The sequence below is a fragment of the Sturnus vulgaris genome, chromosome 14, assembly GCF_052056855.1.
Source record: "Sturnus vulgaris isolate bStuVul1 chromosome 14, bStuVul1.hap1, whole genome shotgun sequence".
Lineage (NCBI taxonomy): Eukaryota > Metazoa > Chordata > Aves > Passeriformes > Sturnidae > Sturnus > Sturnus vulgaris.
In genome coordinates this window covers 1,446,946-1,467,777 of record NC_142256.1, presented here as the reverse complement: position 1 = coordinate 1,467,777, position 20,832 = coordinate 1,446,946, and the positions used below count along the sequence as shown (strand labels likewise).

The window sequence follows — 20,832 nt, the reverse complement described above, 5'->3', positions numbered from 1 at the left end:
GACCACCATGTGGGCTGAGCTCCTCCTGGGATGAGATGGACTCCTGGGCTTGGAATGCTACGATTTGGAATAATTATAGAGGCAGTCCAGGACCACAGCACTCCCTAAGCCAGGAGGATGTGGCTGGTGACATCTTCAGCAGTCACCAAGAGGCAGTAAAGGGTTTGTTTTTCAGTGGTTTCCACTGAAAGAGCCTTATTGCCCACAGTTCTTTAGGGCAACTGATCTCAAGCATCTAAAAATGATCTGCTGTGTGGAAAATTTGCCCCGTGTTGTCCAGCTGGTTTGTAGTGCTGAGGCTTCATTTGTCTTGGATTCCTTTCCAGCCCCTCAGGAAAGCACTGCAGGCAGGGGAGGCGAAAGCAACATAATGTTCAGTGTGATTTTCATTGCATCTGCTTGCACAAATATTATCATAACTAATAGAAGATTATCCCAAACAAATGTTTCCTCTGATTAATGACCAATATTAATCATCTTTCTCTCCCATCTGCTGCTCCTCCCTTTCCCTCTGAATCCAGGTACCGATAGTTTCTGTTATCTCATGTGTGTCTCTCTTATTTCTCTTATTTTCCTTTTATTTTTTCCCTCTGTATGCACCAGTAGTTCTCTCATTTGAGGATATTTCCTCTCTGGTGCACTTGATTTTAATAGTGTCTGTCTGTAACAACTCATTTCACCTCCCTTGGGGAAATGTGGGGAGCCCAGGGAACTAAATGTCATAATATCTGGCCCATCTCTCTACTTAAGTTGTAGTAAAATGTACAGATGAATAACCTGGAATGCTAAGAAAGCTGCTAAAGGCTCTTGCATGTAATGATTTAGCAGAGCCATGCTCACAACATAAAGGCACAGTAATCCAACAAAATACCCAAAGCTTTGGTGGGGGGAGGAATAGGATGTTGAGGGAAAATAGGAACACCTGCCTCTTAAGTTCACAGGTGAGACCTTTAACAACAGAACTTGCCTTGATTTTTGAGATGGTTACAGTCGGGAAGGTGGGATGTTTTCAGGATTGTCAGAGAAAATAAAATCCTATGTCCTGAAATCCTATTAAAGCACAGCTATGATGTCTCCAGGATTAAGGGATCTTACTCAGAGCATGTTTCCCTGGGATGGGAGCAGGGTCAGGAGAGACCCCCAGGGGCAAAACAGCCGAAGATTTTATTGCCCAGTTGTTGACACTGGTTTGCCTTTGTCTCACACCCGTTTTGTAGTGAATTAAAGAAGACTCAGAAAAGTGTTTTGAAAGGACAGATATGATGTGAAAGGGGCTGTGCTGAGGCACACACCTGGCATGGCATGGCATGGCTGTGAGTGCCTGCACCCCTCCTTCCCACTGCAATGCCACTGAAAAGCCAGGAAGTGTGTTCAGGGCGGATCTCTGGAGTGCTCAGCTGGCCCCGGGCTGGGAAGCTCCGTGGCTCAGTCCCTCCCTGGCTGTCTCTGCAGGGGAATACGTGGTCATGACCACACACTTCCACCTCAAGAGGAAGATCGGGTACTTTGTGATCCAGACCTACCTGCCCTGCATCATGACCGTCATCCTGTCCCAGGTCTCCTTCTGGCTCAACAGGGAGTCTGTCCCTGCCCGCACGGTTTTTGGTGAGTCTGGGAGCATAGGGCATCCTCTCAGGATGGGGAGGAAGGGAAATAGGAAGGGAAATACACTGAGCATCAGAGCTGCTCTTTGCCAGGCCCTGACCAGCAATTCTAAGCTGCTGGCCATTCCCCAGGATAGCTTTCAGTGTCTTCCCAGTGAACCTGCTCCTTGCAAATCACTGCGAAAATACTCCTGGCCATGTCTCTGCTACAAGCCAACCCATAAATATTAACAGTAATCAAGGTATTGATCATCTGATTATATGCATTTGGCTGTGTCTGCTTATCTGTGTTGGCTTTAGAGCTGGGCAGAGGATAGGTACACGGGGAAGCATTTAAAGCCCTACCTTTGAAATTGCTAATGTGCCCCTGGTCACAGCTCCACATAACAAGTTCCTGGGCTGAGGCAGCATAACTGCATGGTGAATATAGTGTTATTATTTCCTTCAGCTGCTTTCAGATCCTCTCACCGAAGCAAAGTGCCAGGCTGGCACTGCACATATATTAATAGCTTTTACAAGCATTTAATAACAGAATTGCTTTGTGCTTTCCTGTCAAGGCCTTTAGTTCAGGATCTACACAGGCACTCTCCCAGAGCAGGTGTGATGCTGCAGGACTGGATATCCTGGAAGTAACATTGCCCAGCAGATTCCACTTAACAGAGAGGATATTGGACAAAAGTCCCCAAGCAGAGAGAGGATATGTGGTATCATATGTGATTCCCTCCAGTGTTTTCCTGAGAATTGCAGTGAAATAAGTTTCCTCAAGCAGCAGCTCAGATCAAGCACGCAAGAGCTGACTGAAAAATTAAAACCTACCTGTGTGACAAATGTCTTTGCTCCCAAATTGCCTTGCTTTCCTATTAAGAAAATAATGAGAACTCCAATTGTTTATTCCTTTTTTCACTCTGCCCCTCAGAAAGTATTGTCAACAATATCGAATTGAAACTCTTAAATTACCAGGAGTATGGCTTAAGGGAACTGAAAATTAGTCAATATTTTTATAATGTTTTTAATGCATTTTTAATTGAAAAGCACATTATTGGGGGAAAATGGATGGTAATGGCTGCTTGCTTTAATGAAAAAAGCTTTAAAAGACATTTTGCAACAGATCATTTGTTTAAGATAAATCATTGTGACATTTATTCTGGCAGCTTGGGCCACTGACAGCAGGACCCAGGATCCCAGGTGTCCATCCATGCAGGTCACAAGACACTATTTCTAAAACCCTGAGAGAGCTGTGTTGGATGAGTGGCCAGTTTCTGATCCTCCCTGAGATTCATAACCATCCAGCTGTTCTTTTCACTGTCATTTTATTTTTATTTTGTTGCAAAAGCAACTAGAGGCTTCTCCATGACATATTCTAGATGAGCTGGGTGCAGCATCGTGCATTTTACCTGCCAACAGATGAGGAATGCAGTGCATTCTAGAGCAGAGGTCTAGTCACTGGAGTTTGGGGAAGGTTAATCTCATCCTAATGAAGATGCTTTCATTAATTATACTCAAAACTGAACCAGAATAATTCCCTGAGCAACCTGAAGTTGGCCCTGATTTGAGCAGGGATTGGACAAACTGTTGCCCAGGGAAGCTGTGGCTGCCCCACCCCTGGAAGTGTTCAAGGCCAGGCTGGAGGGAACTTTGAGCAATGTGGGACAGTGAAAAGTGTCCCTGCTTGTGGCAGGGGTGGAACCAGATGGTCTCTAAGGTCCTTTCCAGCCCAGGCCATGCTGTGATTTTATGATTCTATGAACCTGACCTCCTGCCAGCCTGGTCTGCTCTGTTGTTGTGTGAATCATCTCTTAATTACAGCACGAATGTGGCTCCTACTTTTCTATGAAGGGAGTGGCAGCTGTTTTGAGAGAAATGAGTACAAGTCACTGTCTACAACTTCCTGAAAGGTGGTTATAGTCAGGTGGAGGTTGGTCTCTTTCTCCAGGCAGTACTGACAGAACGAGAGGACACACTCTTAAGCTGCATCAAGTGAAAATTAGGTTGGATATTAGGAAAAAGTTTTTCACAGAAAGAGTGATAAAGTACTGGAATGGTCTGCCCAGAGAGGTGGTGGAGTCACCATCCCTAGATGTGTTTAAAAAAAGATTGGATGTGGCACTCGGTGCCATGGTTTAGTTGAGGTGTTAGGGCATGGGTTGGACTCGATCATCTTGAAGGTCTCTTCCAACCTGGTGATTCTGTGAATTTTGTGAATTCTGTGAATTCTGTGAAAGCGCACAATCTCACAACATCCCTGTGTCCTGCCGTGCCCCCACAGGTGTCACCACGGTGCTCACCATGACCACACTAAGCATCAGCGCCAGAAACTCGTTACCCAAAGTGGCGTACGCGACGGCCATGGACTGGTTCATAGCCGTCTGTTATGCCTTTGTGTTTTCTGCGCTGATCGAGTTCGCCACCGTCAACTACTTCACCAAGCGCAGCTGGGCCTGGGATGGCAAGAAGGTGCTGGAGGCCCAGGAGATGAAGGTCAGCCAAGGCTGGAGGGGAGGGGGTGGGGAAGAAACGCTGCACGAGGGAGCTGTGCAGGGCACAGCAGTGGGTAACATGCAGCCCCGCAGCACTCAGGAGGCTGGATGCTACTCACTGCCTTCCCAGCCCAGGTCCTGACTGCAGCGGTTCTTTGAGGGGCGGGGAGGAATGGCCTGGGGCTGGTGAGCGTGCTTAGCTGGAGGGAAACACCCAGGCATGGCTGCTGGCTCTTGCTCTGTCCTCTGTACGGCCGTTTGCCAGAGGGAACATGGGTGCATCCATGCTTGGGGTTTGTTCTGCTGGTGGTCTTGTGTTTCCTTCCTTTTCTTCCAACCTAACCCTCCCAAACCAATGAACCAACCCAACCCAGCTCTCTAACCCCATTCCTTGTTGCTAGCATGCCAAAAACCCCAAACATGTCCCAGGACATCCACTGAGCCGTGTCCCCTGGCCAGCTCTGACACTGGTGCCATTGCCAGCAGCTGCCAGCAGCTGCTGCTCTGTGAGCCTGGGCACGGAGGGTGGGTGGGCAGCCAGCAATCCCAAACGCCAACTGGCAGCAGATTAATGCCTGGCATCACCCCGTTTTCCCTCCCCACTCAGGATCAGCCTCTCTGGCAGCTTCATCCTGACAGTCTCTGCTACCCCTGCTCGTGCCCCCCTGCCTCGGAACTGATTTAATCTTGGCTGTGCAGAGAAATCGCTTACTGTAGCATGCTGCTCCTTGTTTATATTTATTGAATCAATTTGAAAATCAGCTTTGTCCTTGTTCTTGGTTCTGGAGCCTTTATATTTTTCTCCTTTGCATTTTAATGTGTTGTTGGGAATTGTTGTGGGGCCATATGTTAAACACCTGACAGAATTGCAGCAACTTTTGGGAAGACAGCATCCAGTCATCTCTCTGGTGTGAAGGTCAACGAAGGTGAACAGAACCATCACTGGGTGTTGGATGCCTCTCTCTTGTCTTTCTTGGACTCTGTCTATCTGTTTGCTTTTGCAGCTGTGGTCTGAGCAGCAGACTCATGGCAGGAAGCGTCCAGAGGGGTCAGGTGATGGCCTTCCACTTCCACCGTGATGCTAACCTGGCCTCTAGAGATGAGAGAAGCCTTTCCTGAGTCACTGGCATGAGTGAAGAGTCAGGACAGGTTCTCAAAGCCCTGGTGTCCTTTTCAGAGATGGGCAAATCAGCACAAAGTCAGGATTCATACAGCCTGGGGCAATTATGTGAACTGGGCTGAAAAAGCAGTAAGGGCTCAAAAGCTGCAGTTTATCTTAGAAGCAGTGTGTTCCTCAATTTATTCACTGACCCAGCACTGCAAGACTAACAGTGCTGAAACAATAGGGCAAGAGCACACAAAATGTTCCTGCACATGATAATCAAAAGATAAAACAAAGCAGGACCAGGAAAGTTTCAGAGGGGGAGCTCTCCATCACTTTGCTGCAATTGGTGTCAGCCTGGAGAATCAGGAAGGGCTCCACGTTTGTGGATGCTTTTTCAAGCTATCTCTGATCTTTACTGAAGAAGCAAACTCACTCCCAGTTCCTGCAGCTCTGAGAGCTCCCTGAAGAGTGATGGGCTTTCAGGGAGCTTAGGAATACCTAACATATTTGCTTTCCATCTTTATTCCAATGAGTATTTCCAAGCTGCGCAATGGAGGTGCCTCATTGGCTCAGTTTCAGCCTTTAATTAGCTCTTCTTGAAACAATTGACAAGTCAGGTGGTTGAAACCATAAAAGGAACGAATAAGCAGAAGAATAACTATTGGCATTTTAAAGTGTTTGTATCAAGAGTAAAACTGCCAGTGACAAGCCCAGGCTGAGCCCTGGTCTCTGGAGATCTTTCTCCCCAGCCAAAAGCAATGTTCTTTATTGGTGTGATGGCAAGGATCCTCACTCCAGGTTTGGTTGCATGAACATGAGAAAAAAAACCACTGTAGGCAGCAGCAATGCTTTCCATCCCACTTGGATGGAATCAGTACCGTGGAAAAGCTGCTGGTTGCTGACAGACACCCCCAGTGTGTTTATTCTTTTTTTGTCCCCTTCAGCCAAAACATTGGTTTAGATGGGAACATCTGGAGTTTTTTTCAGGTAGAATCTAAAATGCTGGGCTGATCTTAGTGAATTGCTGGTTTCTGCATCATAAAATCATGATGATGTTCCGGCTGTAGCCACAGCTGGCTCTAGCTGGGAGTTACTCTGACCATTCTCTGAAGTTCTCCAAAGAAAAGTAGACAGATATCACCATAGATGTCACTAAAAACTCCCTTTAGTCTGCACTCTGATAAGTTTTGACTGATGTTTCTTGGACCCAAAGATTTTCCAAGGCTTTACAGCCTGCCATCAGTAATTGGTAGTTGTAGATGAAAAGTTTATTTTCTTTTTGTATGGTAAAGAGGCTGCAACCAGCCTAGAGGTGCAGATCAAATTGGAGAGAGGTACTTGAGTCCAAAGAGGAAAGGAACGGTGACTTTTAAAAATAAAACATCATGAGGAGGAAGGTGTGAGATGGCAGAGAGGTGTGAGAGGAGTGAGGGGCCAAAGAGATTGAAAGATGAGTGGGTTCAGTAGCCAGCAAAGCTCCTGATCTCCAGCATCCTCAAAATACCTTGTGTAAAGAATCAACTTCAGAACAGAAGAGCTGTGTCTGGACACAGAGATCCAGCCACCACCCCAGCCACAAGAATGGCCACTTCTGGAACCAACAAGGTCATTTCTTGGGTAGCTGTGAGGATCCAGAGAGAACAAGCAACGGTGACTTTGCTGCTGGGAAACTGCAAGGATGACATTTACCAGTGAGTTTACCACAAAAGTGTTGTCTGTTCTTCAGGATAGAAGATGCTTTGGATTTTGGAAGACACTTAAACCCATATCTGCCTGCAAAGCCATGTCTGTGCTTAGAACCTGATCTAGTCTGTATCTGTACCTGAATGACATTGCCCTGAAATTCTGGGTGTCAAGAAGCAACAAAACCAGTACAAGTATCTGCAGTCAGACACATAAAAACAGAACATGCTTTGGATGGCACAATAATCCTGGATCTTTATTTTTGTTGTAAGACAATAGTTCTTCAGTGCATAGTGAGGTTAAGTCTGGCTTTTTAATGTACTTTTTACTAAGAAAAACATGAGTGAGGTGCCTTTTCTACTGGCTGGGTAAAGCCTGGCTTTTTGTGCAACCCACTCTTCAGCAATTCTCAGGTTTGCCCTTTGATCCAGCTCCCTTGGGAATCATTTTTCTTTTTCCTTTGTTTCTTTCCATTTGTGCCATCTTTGTTACAATCCTGGAGGAACTCGAACCAACCTTGACAGGCCACCATTCTCAACCAGGTTGAAGTCTTTAGGGCTCAGGATGGTTCAGACCCTTTTTTTTTTGTCTGCCTCACTGTAGGCAATATGTTTTTGCTGGGACTTTCCCTTGCTGGTCATGCTCTGCAGCCCATGTGTCCTTTGTTCTTTGCACTTGCAATCTCCTTGATTTCCATGAGGATTTCAGAGCTCTTTTCCAACCTAATGGATTCTGTGATAAACACTGCAAGTGATTTATGTCCTCAGCACCTTCAGTACAGTCCATGAATCACTCTTCAGCAGCATTTCACCCTCTTTCTCTCATCACTGTGTGGTGTGTTGGGCTGATCATTTAATCCATCCAACCATCCAACCTCTTTGTCAGGTGATCCAGGGAGCATAAGAGCATTGGGACAAGTCCCATATAATCTGAATGATCCGTTTCTGGAGGAACTTTGGCTTGGTGTAGGGAAGGAGTGATACCTTTGCTGCAACAGCAACTGCAGTTGCTGGGCTTTGAGTTATGGGATACAGGTATGTCAGAGACTGGAGATGCTTGGGGGTCATTAAAGTGACTCTGCTCTAGAATGACAAATACTTGGATTTCCCAAGTTCTGCAGACACTGGTGACTTTCAGAGTTGCCTGTCAGAAGCACAGTGCGTCCAATCCGAATTTTCTCCTGCCAAGGAGCAGGAACAGAGAACTAAATCTCAAGCCAGTCATAGACAGAAGCAGTACTTCCCATAATTTAGATGTTCAGTTCCTCAGCAGAGAGGCTCAAAGACAAGAACATTTAGAAAAAATACTATTATTTTCCAGTGTGTGTTGTTGAACAACTTGTCAGACTGCACTATCTAGGGAAAAGATTTATCTCTACACCAGATTTTACAGTTTTTCCCTCAGGAGAGCAGCACAGGGACATCTTTGTGCAGCAATTTAGTCTCCCTGTGCTTCAACGGGGCCATAAGTGCAGGAATTGCTTTGCAAAATAGATGTTTTAAATAGGACAAATTTTCAAAGAAATGTGAGTGTTCCTCCTGTTTATCCACTCTTTCCTTCTGTTTCAGGAGGATGTGGAATTCCTCACAAATGAAGGTGCAGGGTGAGGGCTGGGGGCTACTTTGCAGCTGACAGCAACAAGCACATTTTGCTTTGCTTGATTGTCAAAATCTTGCCTGAAACACTTATTTATAAAGCAGAGTCCAGCAAACAGGCTGAACCATCTCTTCTGACATCTCAGGGGCAGAAGACATCGAGAGCACACACATGCCTCCGTGTGGGCAGTGTGGGTGTTCTGGGTGCCCCCAGCTCTGACCAGGGTGAGAACTCCATGGGCAGCTGGGAAAAGGCCCTGCCTGCAGGTTCCCAAGCCTCTGCTCTACCTGAACAACCTGATCTGAGGTCCAGGGAAGCCCAAATTTAATGCTTGGGGTCTCTGGATCACACTACGGGGAGCAGCAGCTCGCTGTCACCACCCACAGCACCCAGACCTGCCTGACTTTACTCCATTTCAGCTGTTTTCATACAGATCCACCTTCCAAACTCTGGGGCAGGAATGCTGTCCAGGTTGAAAATGTCATGTCACTTGTACTCATTCCTCTAGTGAATTACATGGCTGATTAATACTAGGATAATCACAGTTCACTACCAATTACATTCTGCGAACAAAATTCTGTTTTTCGTTTAGTTACTGATTATTAATTATTTTATTGCCTCCTGTAGCTGTGTTAATAAGTAATCATACTTAAGCATATTTAAGTGTTTTAATAGGTGAAACATCTTTAGCCCTTTACTTGCTTTTTGTCAGTTCTTTAGCAGGGAAAGTTCATCTGCTGTGCAGAGGGAACGTGTTAATGTGGCTGTAATGACTGCAGAATCAGACTCAGTTAATTGTTAAAGACCATAAAGTACTATGAACATGGTCCAAACAGTGGTTTAGTCTGGTCTGGAGTCTGAAGACATCTAGACCTCCTCCTAATAAGTTAATTTCTGTAATTGCTGGCTATATTACAAGGCTGCCTGGCTGTGGTGTTATTGGAGAGGGGTTTGAAGATTGCACAGAAGTCTTCTTTTAGTGTCCCTCTGAAAACCACAGTGGAAAAGTCTTTTCCTAAGGTAACCAGGAATATCCATGGTGACCGTAGACACATCTCAAATGGAAGTACAGCACTGAAAGCCAAAGCCCTGGGACTGTCTCTGCAGAGCAGAAGCTGGGCAGATCTGGCCCTTCCAGCTCCTAGTGCTGCCCAGTTCCCAGGGCAGTGCAAGCACAGGGACAGGTTCTTCTGGCTGCACTCTCTCTTCCTGAAGTGCTTCCCTCATAGGAACATGCATGACCATGCCCAGCAGCCCTGGGAAATGCCTGGGTGAGCCTCACCTTGTGTTTCAGTTGCTTTTGAAAAGGAAAAAAAGTCATCCAAAGGCACACCTTGTTCTGAGTTTAGAGACCAGAGTCTCCCCATGAGGCACCGCTGTGCCTGGTGCTGGCTGTTGGTGGAGCAGAGGCCACCCCTGGGGTACCTGAGTGCAGATTTCATTCAGTGGCCTTCTCCTTGTAGGCTTGGGTTGCTTTACACAACGCAGTGCAGCTGGTTTCAGGTGCCTGGCAGCAGCAGGAAGATCCCCAGAGTGGGGGATCCTTTCACAACCCTCTAGGTCCATCTTCCTGCCCACCCATCCTCATGAACACCTGAACTGTCTGTCTCCAGCATTCACCCTCATCCTCCAGTGCATCACATCTGACACACAAGGGCCATTCTCTCTGCAATTTGTCCTCACTGCAGCACATATACTGTCCCCCAGAGCCCTGTGGGAGGGATTCCCTCACCTCCCGTGGTTTTCAGCATCCCTTGGGTATGAAGGCAGGAGCCCTGCAGCGCTGTGTTGAGCATTCCAGAAATCCTGGTTGGTGCAAATGCCTTCCATCCATTCTGTATCTTACCTGGGTGGGTCGTGAGGTGCTCCAAAGGGTTCCAGAAGCAATTTGAACATCATTATGTTAAATTGTAAGGTGTTCCTGTGAGGAACTCAGGGCACTGAAATATGGTGCAAAAATATTGCAACGCTGTTGCCCACATTCGTAATATGGTTTTTTGCCACCAAAAAATAAAACCGAGCTGTAATCCTGTGTGCTGTGTCCTCCTGTCACCTGACCCAGGAAGCAGCCAGCCAAGCAGAAAATCCAGTTCCTCCCCAAGGATGACTTCACGGGGTGTCATTCCTTTTTGCCATTCTTCTTACACGAGGTACATTCCTCCCTTCTTGGCCTTCTGCTCCTTACACCTTTCTCCACCATCTCACCCGGACGAGCAGGTAAACTCAGAGGACAAAACGTTCCCCGTGCCATTCTCTGCCACTTCACCTCTCTTTGTTTGTTTGTTTGTTTTTTTCCTTTCCACCTCCCCTAGAAAAAAGAGCCGGTGGCGCTGGCGAAGAAAACCAACAACACCTACAACATTGTTGGCACCACCTATGCCCTGAACATGGCCAAGGAGCCCGGCTTGCCCACCATCTCCAAGAGTGCTGCTGCCACTGCCACGGCCACCAGCGTGCCCCCGAAGATGCCCCGCCTGGAGGAGAAGCTCCCCGAGAGCAAGAAGACCTACAACAGCGTCAGCAAGGTAGACAAGATGTCCCGCATCGTCTTCCCAGTCCTCTTTGCCATTTTCAACTTGGTCTACTGGGCCACCTATGTGAACCGGGAGTCAGCTATCAAGGGAATGATCCCCAAACAATAGAGCTGGTCACACAAACCTTCCATCAGTGAGCATCATCCCAGCAGGAATTCTCCAGGGCTTTCTTCTTTTCTTGTTTTGTTCAATTATTATTGTTCATTTATTACTATTACTATTACTATGACTATTATTATTATTATTATTATTATTATTATCATTATTATTATTATTATTATTATTATTATTATTATTATTATGTCACTCTTTTATAATGTAAACAAAACTGTGGTTTTAATTTAATCCCATATATACTTTGGTTTTGTTTACTTTGATGATGAAAGCTAATAAGAAAAAAAAAAAAGGGATCATAACAAGTTGTGCCTCTAACATCTTAAGTCTGCTGTCACCCATCTGACAAGTCACCCTGTGCTGCCATCTCTCCTCTGCCACCTCCTGTGGTCCCCATGGTCTTCATGCCTCTGCCATTTCCTGCTGTCCCCTGGGGCTGCTGCTCTGGGGCTCCTCCTCCTCTGTGCTGGGCTGCCCTAGCATGAGGGATGCTCCTGGACACCTGGGCTGCAGGGTGTGTCAGTCACTCAGCCAGGCTCCTCTTCAGTGCCTGGCACTTTGTGCTGGGTCCTGCAGCTGGGCTGTGAATGCAGGTGAGCTGGTCACCTGCAGGGACAAGGGAGCAGCCTGGCATGGCCCAGCTTGTGGCCAGTGCCTGCTGGGGCAAACCTAGCACTGCCGTGGTCCCCAGAGCCATTGCAGAGGTGGCAGCATCTTGTAGATATTGCAGGCCTTCTTCCTCTCTGTCTTCACCAAACCCAGCTGGTTATTTCCAGACAAGAAAGGTGGGAAAAGTCCTGGTTGGCTGGCATCCTGCATTCTTGGAACAATTAATGTTAGCAGAAGTTTGGTTCCTAGCAGAGAAATCATTTTTCTCAGAGTCAGTCAGGAAGTCCAGGCAGAAGCTTTACAAGGCCTTGGAGGAGATGGCAGCTGAGAGGCTGCATGCACTCAGAATGAGGTCGGGGAGCCACAGAGTTCTTGTTCGGATGGATGGTCTATCACTTTCTCCTATTGCCTCATCCACTTACCCTTTTTAGCAGATCCCCCCTGTCCCAGCCCCTTCTTCCAGCTTCATCTTCCTCAGCAGCCCTCATTGGTATCTCAGTGCTCACACGTGGGTTTAGGCAGAGAAGCTCCCTGCTCTCAGGTAAGCCATGCTGATGGGGAGGAGCACAGCCTGGGGAAGTCCTGGCACATCCCTGCTCCAGTGCAGGATGTTCCCTGTGGGACCTGCCACGGGGATGAGGCAGGGGACAGGTGGTCCCCAAGACTCTCCCTGCCCCTGGTGAGCTGGTGCACCCTCAGCACCACGGGAGAACAGCAGAAGGGGCTCTTTGGAAGAGCAGGGTGGCACTGCTGTCCCATAGAGCCATGTGAGCTAGGTGTCGTCCCACAAAACAACTGAAGTAAAACTCAGTCTAACACTGCACACTCTTCCAAGGAAAACCCTCCAGTGCCTTGGAGAGAGGCTTTTTCTCCCTTCCTGACCACCATAGTGCACCCAAACCAATGTTTGTCCCTTTCCCAGCAGCAGCACAAAGTGGTGACATCCAAGCCATCCGTCCCTGCATCCATGAGCACACTGTCCTCCTACAATGAGGGACAGACATCCTGTGCCTGATGATTCCTTGGGGTAGCATGGTCCTGCTGCCACAGAAGGGTGCACTCCCTCTTTCTTAGGCCTCCCTCTGACCCTCTGGCTGCCCCCCAGAGCTGCCTCCACCACATTTTGGGGTCATGCAGCCAAAACGAGGCCCCAGCACCCCCAGGGTGATGCCTTCAGCACTCCTTTGTGCCAGGCTTAGCCTCCCCCTGCCCGTGCAGGAGCAGGGCTGAGCACAGGGCACAGGATTTGCCCCACCTGGAATATCCATGGGGGCAGCAGAATGGAGTGAGGAAGGCCAGGGCACTTTGTCCTGCAGTGTGGGTGGCTCTGGTGCATGTCCTGCCTGTCCCTTACCAACCTCACTGGCTCAGCAGCAGTGCAGCCACTCCCTCTGCCCACAGCTGAGATTTGGAGAGGAGTTTGGAGATGTTTAGCCCAGTCCCAGGGTATTGAATCCACAAGCACATCCACATGGCTGGCAACATCAAGAAGGAGGAGCCAGACTCTTCCCCAAGCTGCTGCTAAGGAAACCAGCTGTGCCCACATCCTTTCTCACAGGATCTGCACCCCAAACCCTGTCATTTCTACAGTGCCTTTCATCCCCAAGGCTCCCTGCTGGGTGGGAAGACCTAGGAGCTCTTCCTGGAGCGTTGGGGTGGAGGAGCAGAGGGCAGGGCTCACCATCCTCAGCCCTCCTGCTGGGCAGGGAGGACATCCTGGCTTCTTTGGCACCTGGTTCTGCCTGTTGGGCCTCCTGCAGCTGCTGCAGCTACCCCCCTATGACATCCCAGCTGCCCCATTACTGCCTCAATGTGTCCCCAAGGCCCTGGCCCCCAAGGCACCCCCCACACTCCCTCCAGCAGTGAGCTCCCTTTCTGCCACCCTTCTGCTCCCTGGGCTCTCCAGTGGGCTCTCCAGCTGTCTGTTTTGGAAACATTTTCTTAAATAAGCTAGATGAAGAGTGTCTCATAAAACATTCATGTCACTATAATACTCAGGCCTAAGTGAATGGAATAGAAACCCTACTACAAGAAAAAACCAACACAATAAAATGGTCACAAAGAGTATGTTGTGTTTACTAATGGAATTACAGCAAGTTTAAATACTGCATCAATGACTTAGCTGACTTAGCTGGCCGTGCTGCAGAGGTGGTTTCCTCTGCTAGCCTGGGAATTCCCCAAAATCCCTTTTACCCCAAGAGCCAATTCGCTGTCTGTCAGTGTCTTCTTTGTAGATCTCTCCATAAATTGTCACAGAATCACAGAACGAACTAGGTTGGAAAAGACCTTTAAGATCATCTAGTCCAACCTATGAGCTAACACCACCTAATCAAGTAAGCCATGGCACTGAGTGCCACATCCAGTCTTTTATTAAACACCTCTAGGGACGGTGGCTCCATCACCTCCCTGAATGGAATTCGAGCATGGAATCATTCTTTTAGTGAAGAATTTCTTTCTAACATCTAACCTAAACTTCCCTTGGTGCAGCCTAAGGCTGTGTCCTCTCATTCTGTCAGTTATTGCCTGGGAGAAGAGACCAACCCCCACCTGACACAACCACCCTTCAGGGAGTTGTAGAGTGATAAGGTCACCTCTGAGTCTCCTTTTCTCTAGGCGGAACAACCCCAGCTCCCTCAGTCGTTTCTCACAGGGTTTGTGCTTCACCAGCCTTGTTGCCTCCTCTGGATGTGCTCAAGAATCTCAATGTCCTTCCAACACTGAGGGGCCCAGAACTGGGCACAGAAAGGTGTCAGGTCTTACCATCAGCTTCTCAGCAGCCCAAGCACCCTGGGGCTGCCTCTGCTGCCTGCCCAGGCCAGGTGGGCTCAGTGCTGTGGGGTGATGCTCAGGAGAGGGGCTGGGTCTTCCTGAAGTGCTGGACACAGCCCTGGGGCAGCTCCTGAGCCGCCTCCCTTCATTCCTGCTGTGATCTGATCACTCTCACTGAACTGTGGGGGTGAATTCCTGCCTGTCCCTCCCCGCATTCCCCCCCTCTTGTCCCTCCCCAGGACACTGCCCACTGCTCTGGCTTGCCCATGACACCCATCTGCTGGCTCTTCCAAAAGTACTGCCTGACAAAGGCTGCCTTCCTGTGCCTGTGTGAGCACGCCTCGAAAGCCAAGTCTATTCCCAACCAAAGCCTGGCAATGGGCTCTGAGTCTCTTTGCCAGCTGGAAGCAGAAATACCGGCATCCTTTGGTTAAAGACAACAAACCAAACAGGATTTCTAGTTTGGCTTCCAAGCAGGAAAGCATTTCGGGAAGATAGTTATAAATAAGTGGTTTAACATCTCCTGCCAGCAGACATCACAGAGAAGATAATGTTCTTTTTTTATAAAACTGTCAGTGACTCAAATTAGGACTTTTCCTTCTGAGTTAACACGAGGCTGTTGATGGGGGCTTCTTCTAAGTGCTTGCCAGGCCAGAGCTAATCTAGCATCAATTACTGGAGATTTAGGCTTACTGTGATAGCATATAGGGATTCCATTTTTATAGCTGATCTGTATAGAAATTTATCTGTATTATGACCACTGATAATCTAATCCACAGCTTGCAGACAGTAGGCACCGTGAACTTCAAGGCTCCAGTATTTCTTTTCTTCTGGCAAGGCCCAAACTTCCCTGTCTTGAAGAGATTCTCCCAGGCAGGAATTGGAAGCCTTTGAGGGTGATAAAAATGAGCTGTTGGTCTGCACTTTTGTTTTGCAGCTCACACCACCTGAGAAATGCATAGTGCAGTCCCAGCCTGCAGCTGCATTCCTGCTGGAAATGTCACGGGGACATTTTGGCACTGGTAGCTCACCCCTTCCCTCTTCTGAAACAACTCATGGGCAGCAGAGAACTGAGCCTGGGGAGGCAGGGACAGCTCCTCTGGGGTCCCTCAGCAAGCAGGGACAGCAGAGTGGTCACTGAGAGCTGCATTTCAGTGTTAGCACAGAGAACCTGTGGGGCCAGGCTGTCAGGAAGCCAGGATGTCATCCCTGTGGGGTGACAGGAGAGGGCTGGGGCAGAGGGTGCCACCTGTTCTCCAAAGGGCTGATGAAGTTACCCTCACAGAACGTCTTGAAAGCTTCTCAAACATCACCCAGCAGGGCTGGGACACTCAGGACGGAGCTTCCCTGCTCTCCTTTGTGCACCCAGTTCAGCAGTCCCCCTGTCCTGATCCCTGCCAGCTCAGTGGCACTGGCAGGCTCCTGGTTTGTTTGCTGCAGGACATCCCTGTGTGAGCAGACCCCAGGCACAAGATTGTCCCCAGGCTGTCCCTGCTAGCCCATCCTACGGACACCAAGTGCATCCATTTCTCATCCCTGTCTTGGATTCCTTTCAGCCATCCTTGGGGAGGATTACATCACATCCCAGGAAAGGGTTTCTCCTGTTGCAGGTCACCTCTTCTAGGAAGAGCCTCTGTTCTGCTGAGAACCTCTCTGAGACCTTCACAAACCTGGGGCTGCCTCTCCCAGGGGATCCAGGAGAGTTCTGCAGCACAGAGGGTGCTTTCCCAGCAGGCTTCCCTTGGGAAGGGTTTTTCAGGGATGTGCTAGTGCCTCCCTTCCACATTCTTGATCCTGGGAATGGTGGAGAGCTGAGGTGGGGCTGTCACAGCACACAGGTCAGCCTCCACTCCAGGCCCTCTTCCCCAAATTTTATCCCTCCCTGGGGCCACACTTCAGCCCACCCAATGACACATGTGTGGATGTTGCAGACTGCAGAGAAACATTTCCATGACTCCTGTTGAGGCTGGGGAGGGCTCAACCAGGGCAAAGGACAATTTGATGGAAACATAAATGCTCTATTAATATTAAAGTAGGAAGAGAAAACATCCAAGCAACTCACCAATCCTCTCCATATCAAGCTGAACTACTTCTGAAAGTAGTTCTGGCAAGAGGCCACAGCATAGATGAGATTGATGGCTTCCAGGTATAAATATTTACTTTTTACTTTTTTACTGTTTGACCTTGTTATTGTTCCATCAGCCAAAGGTTTTTACATATTTATATACATATATATGTGTGTGTGTGTGTGCATATTTATGCTCACAAACTCTTTACATCTAAACGTCAAACCTCCTTGTCTTTGAAATATAGAATGGCCACTTTTAATTATTTTACTTTCCCCTCATTCTCTTTGCTGAATCTTCTAGAGTGAGGTGAACCCTCTGGGGACTCAGTGCAGGCTTGTTGCATGCAGCAAGGCCACTGCTGGCAGTGCTGCCCAAAATCTTTCAGGAAAACTTAGTCCTCAGTGTCACAGCTGTTCCAACACATGCCCTGGACACAGGGATGTTCCTGAGATGGCTTTTTAACAGCTGAGTGCTACAAGCAATTGGTCCTCACCCCATGGCACAACCAGGGAATGTGCAGTGTGAGGTCTCCACCCTCAGTCTGCTTCAGGAGGGAGCACAAAACCTGGTGGCATCCACTCCAGCTGTCCCTGGCCAGAGGAACACCTTGGCCTCTCCTGCCTAGCTCAGGGGAGTGCTGGCACTGGGCTTCTGCTCTCTGCTCTTCCAGGTAGGATGCAGGGATACTTGTCTGTGTGATCATCCAGGTGGGATGCAGAGATACCTGGCTGTGTGATCATCCAGGTGGGATGCAGGGATACCTGGCTGTGTGATCATCCAGGTGGGATGCAGGGATACCTGGCTGTGTGATCATTGTGGGAGGTGTCAGCAGGAGCTGCTGCTGCTTTCCTGATCTCAGCACGAGCAGGACCACACACAGATGTTGGGTGGCCTGTGAGTGTGACCCCTCAGAGAGGAACCCAGCATCAGCTCCCTCAGCATCACCTCTGCCTCTCCCCTGGCTTAGAGAAGCATTCAGGCATATTGCAGGTGAACCTGCAATTGCACCTGTAGCTCCTCTGTTCCCCCCTCTGCTGCTGGAGAGAAGCTGTGGCAGTCAGCAGCTAGGGCTTTGTGGTGTCTCTGCCAGGAGAATGAAGGATGTCACCAATTCTTGTCCTGGGTCTGTGCCTGCCTCTCACCACAGGAACCTCTGCTGCTTTACAGTCTCGGGTTTGGCTTGGTCCCAGCACTGGTGCTGGTTTTTGCTCATGAAGCTCTAGAACAAAACATGTTCTGGCTATTGTCCTGTTCCTCCATTCCACACTGGTGCAGATCTCTGTACAAAACTTCACCAGTCCCATCTGCCGAGAGAGGGAAGCCTGGTTTCATGTTTGCTGTGTGAGCCAGGGTGCTCCCACAGACTTTGAAGGCTCTTGGCTCTTCTCTTCAGCACTGCTTGAAGGCCCTGTCAGCTCGATGAGACCACTGTGAGCTGCTCTCTGTCTCCCCTGAAAAGTCTGTCAGTGCCTCCTGTCTTTCTGCAAGGCACTCAGCAAATGTTACAGCAGTCATACATCGAATGATTTGATTTTTGCAACCACAGGAAGTAGGGACAGAGCTGGGAAACATGAGTCACTGCCACATTGCCTTTGCCAGGCTGCATTTAGAGTGGAAGGGTTCCTCTCTGCTGTCACAAGGGACTTTCTCAGCTCCCCCAATGCAGCCAGGTGGCCTTGAGCATCCCTTCACTAACCAGATTGTCACTGTCACTGACTTGGGGATAGCTGCAGGCACATGTCCTGCCTGAAGGTGAGGGCACCAGCTGCTCCTTTAGGTACAGAGAGTGGCACTAGCACCATGCCAGGGCAGCCCATCCTGAAAAAGAGCACACCCAGCAAATCAGAGACCACGACCATTGTCACTGCCTCAGGTCCAGTCTGTGCCCCAGTACGTCCTCAGCTTTGTTTTCCATCTTGTGAGACTTTCTTTACACCACTATGAGAAAGGATCTAGCTGGCAGCAGTTTAATGCATGACAATCCTGTTATAAGAGCTGTAAATAAATAACAACTAGGAAAAAAAATGCATTTTTAAAATTTTTTGTTTATTTTCACTATTGACTAGCTGGTAGCCACTTTCTTAAGGGATTTCTCATGGAAACTGTGACCTTTCTTCTCTCTATTTCTCTCTCTCTCTCTTTCTTTCTGAGATTTTTTTCTGTGTCTCAAATGCTTTTTGGTGCAATGTTCAATGCCTGTTTGTATTTTTGAATTGTATTTTTCAACCTTTGCTGGAAAAAAGGAAAAAAAAGGCCCATTCTAATTGGCAGGATTTTTAGTCCTGCCATTTTTTTCAGCTTTTAGCTTTTTCAGTAAGTTAAAGCGACAGAAAAATGCCTCAAAAAATTACAGTGAAGTTCTGAGAAGAGATTAGAAAACACCGGAAACAAGAAGTACATGAGTAAGATCAGCAAGTTGAGTGGAGGAGGAGGAGGACTCTTGTGACACCTACTAACCTCCTGATGTAGTACACAAGGTGGGACTAGACCTCTTCACTGAATTAAATCACTCCGCTTTTCCACTCTACCCACTCTCTCGAACTCCAATCAAAACAAATAAAAATTCATATTTTAAAAAAAAGGTGTGGTTTTTGTCAATGGTTATTTTCCCCAGGTCTGTTTCTCAAAGCTGAATCCTCTGGGCTTCGGACCACTTTCCCATTTGAGGAGTTTGTACCACTGGTGAGCAAAGAAGGCATCCATTAAATAATAATATTCTGGGGGAAAGTAAAAGAGCTTGAGAATATTTTCTGGTGCCCATTGTGTCACGTTTAAAACACTTTCCCTTCCAATGGCAGGGGAGTGGAGGGCACAAGGTTTGTAAAGTCAGGTTGGCTGGGGAGTTTGGGGAGCAGCTCGAGGACAGGGTGGTGGTGATGGGAGGGGTGGCAGAGGTGTGCCTTGCCCTCCCAGTGGGTGACCCATGGTCAGGGACTGCTGTTCCAGGGAGCTTTTGGGCATTTCTCTGTGTACAGCATGAATCATACTTTCTGCTTCTCTAGGGACAAGAAGAAGAGACTTGGCCAGGGTTAGATGGGATATTGGGAAGGAATTTTGAGGGTGAACACTCACAGGGTGCCCAAAGCAGCTGTGGCTGCCCCTGGATCCCTGGAAATGTCCAAGGCCTGGCTGGATGGGGCTTGGAGCAGCCTGGGACAGAGGAAAGTGTCCCTGTCATGGCAGGGGGTGGCACTGGATGGGCTTTAAGATCCCTTCCAACCCAGACTGACCATGGTTCAGACACTTTTCCTGCAGGGAGTTTTGATTGTGGCTCCCCTGTGGATATTAGATTTACACATGCTATATTTAATAGCACATAGCTGGCCATGCCATGTCCCCCAGCCAGTGTGACGTGCTCAATGTGGTCTGCTGAAAGGGAAAGTCAAAGGTGTGGGGCCTTCATTTGGACACTCCACTGCATCTTCTTGGAGCCATGAGATGTTATATTTAGCAGGTAATGAAAAGAAGGATTTTTGTCCCCATGTATAAAGATCTGAAATTAAGTAAATCTCTCCAAATGCAAAAGCTGAGGACAAATCACCTGAAAGAAATGCTGAAGTTCATCCTATTGCTATATCCTATTAAGCTTGAAACTTTCAGTGTTTCCCTGGACACTTTTCTGCATTTTTAGTCAAAATGTTAATGATTTACCCAAACCCAGTATATTCAACGAGGACTTCCCCCTCCCCCCAGCTACCACTGGGAAGTAGCAGGAGAAGAAAATAACTCCAGTGACAGCATCAGTGGTTTTCCACGCCTGGAGAGGGAAGGAAATGCCCTCTGCCTTCCCCGGATTCCCTGAGCACCATCTGTGTGCTGCACCAGGGACTTGCTGGTGGGACAATATCTCCAAATATATTGCAACCTTGGACAAAAAAATAAAAGTTATAGGTTTGAATTTGCTGCATTCAGCTGAATCCTCCCTCTTCCTCCGAGATTCAGATGACAGAGGAGGCTTGGGAGAGCTGGGGCTCGCAGCTGCTGTGGCAGATGGAGAGTTTTCACGGGTCTGGGCAGTACAGGCTGCATATTTATGTCTTCCTGAGGAAGGAGCAGAGCTTGTGGTCCCAGCAAGAGCAGCCCACCACTGTTTGAAACCATAAAAACTCAAACCTGAATTTTCACTTTCCCCACCACTCTGCCAGCCCCCCCCCGCCGCCTGAGTCCTTCCCTAATCAGGACTGCACAGGGTTGGTCCCAGCCTGAAAAGATCTTCCTGACTCAGAAGACAAAAATAAACAGCAATGTGAAATGCTTCCTTGCATTATCACT

General features: G+C 48.3%; 1 protein-coding gene across 5 annotated transcripts in view; it reads left to right on the top strand.

The window, feature by feature from the left end:
• The window catches only part of LOC106853776 (gamma-aminobutyric acid type A receptor subunit alpha3), a 96,881-nt gene extending 77,740 nt beyond the window's left edge, over nt 1-19,141 (top strand). For all 5 annotated transcript variants that reach the window (XM_014877238.2, XM_088173331.1, XM_088173333.1 and 2 more), the window contains exons 8-10: nt 1,453-1,605; nt 3,871-4,082; nt 10,778-19,141. In XM_014877238.2, the coding sequence (XP_014732724.1) occupies nt 1,453-1,605; nt 3,871-4,082; nt 10,778-11,107 (695 nt within the window). In that variant the 3' untranslated portion in view covers nt 11,108-19,141. The remainder of the gene's footprint in view (nt 1-1,452; nt 1,606-3,870; nt 4,083-10,777) is intronic.
• Nucleotides 19,142-20,832: the final 1,691 nt, after the last annotated feature.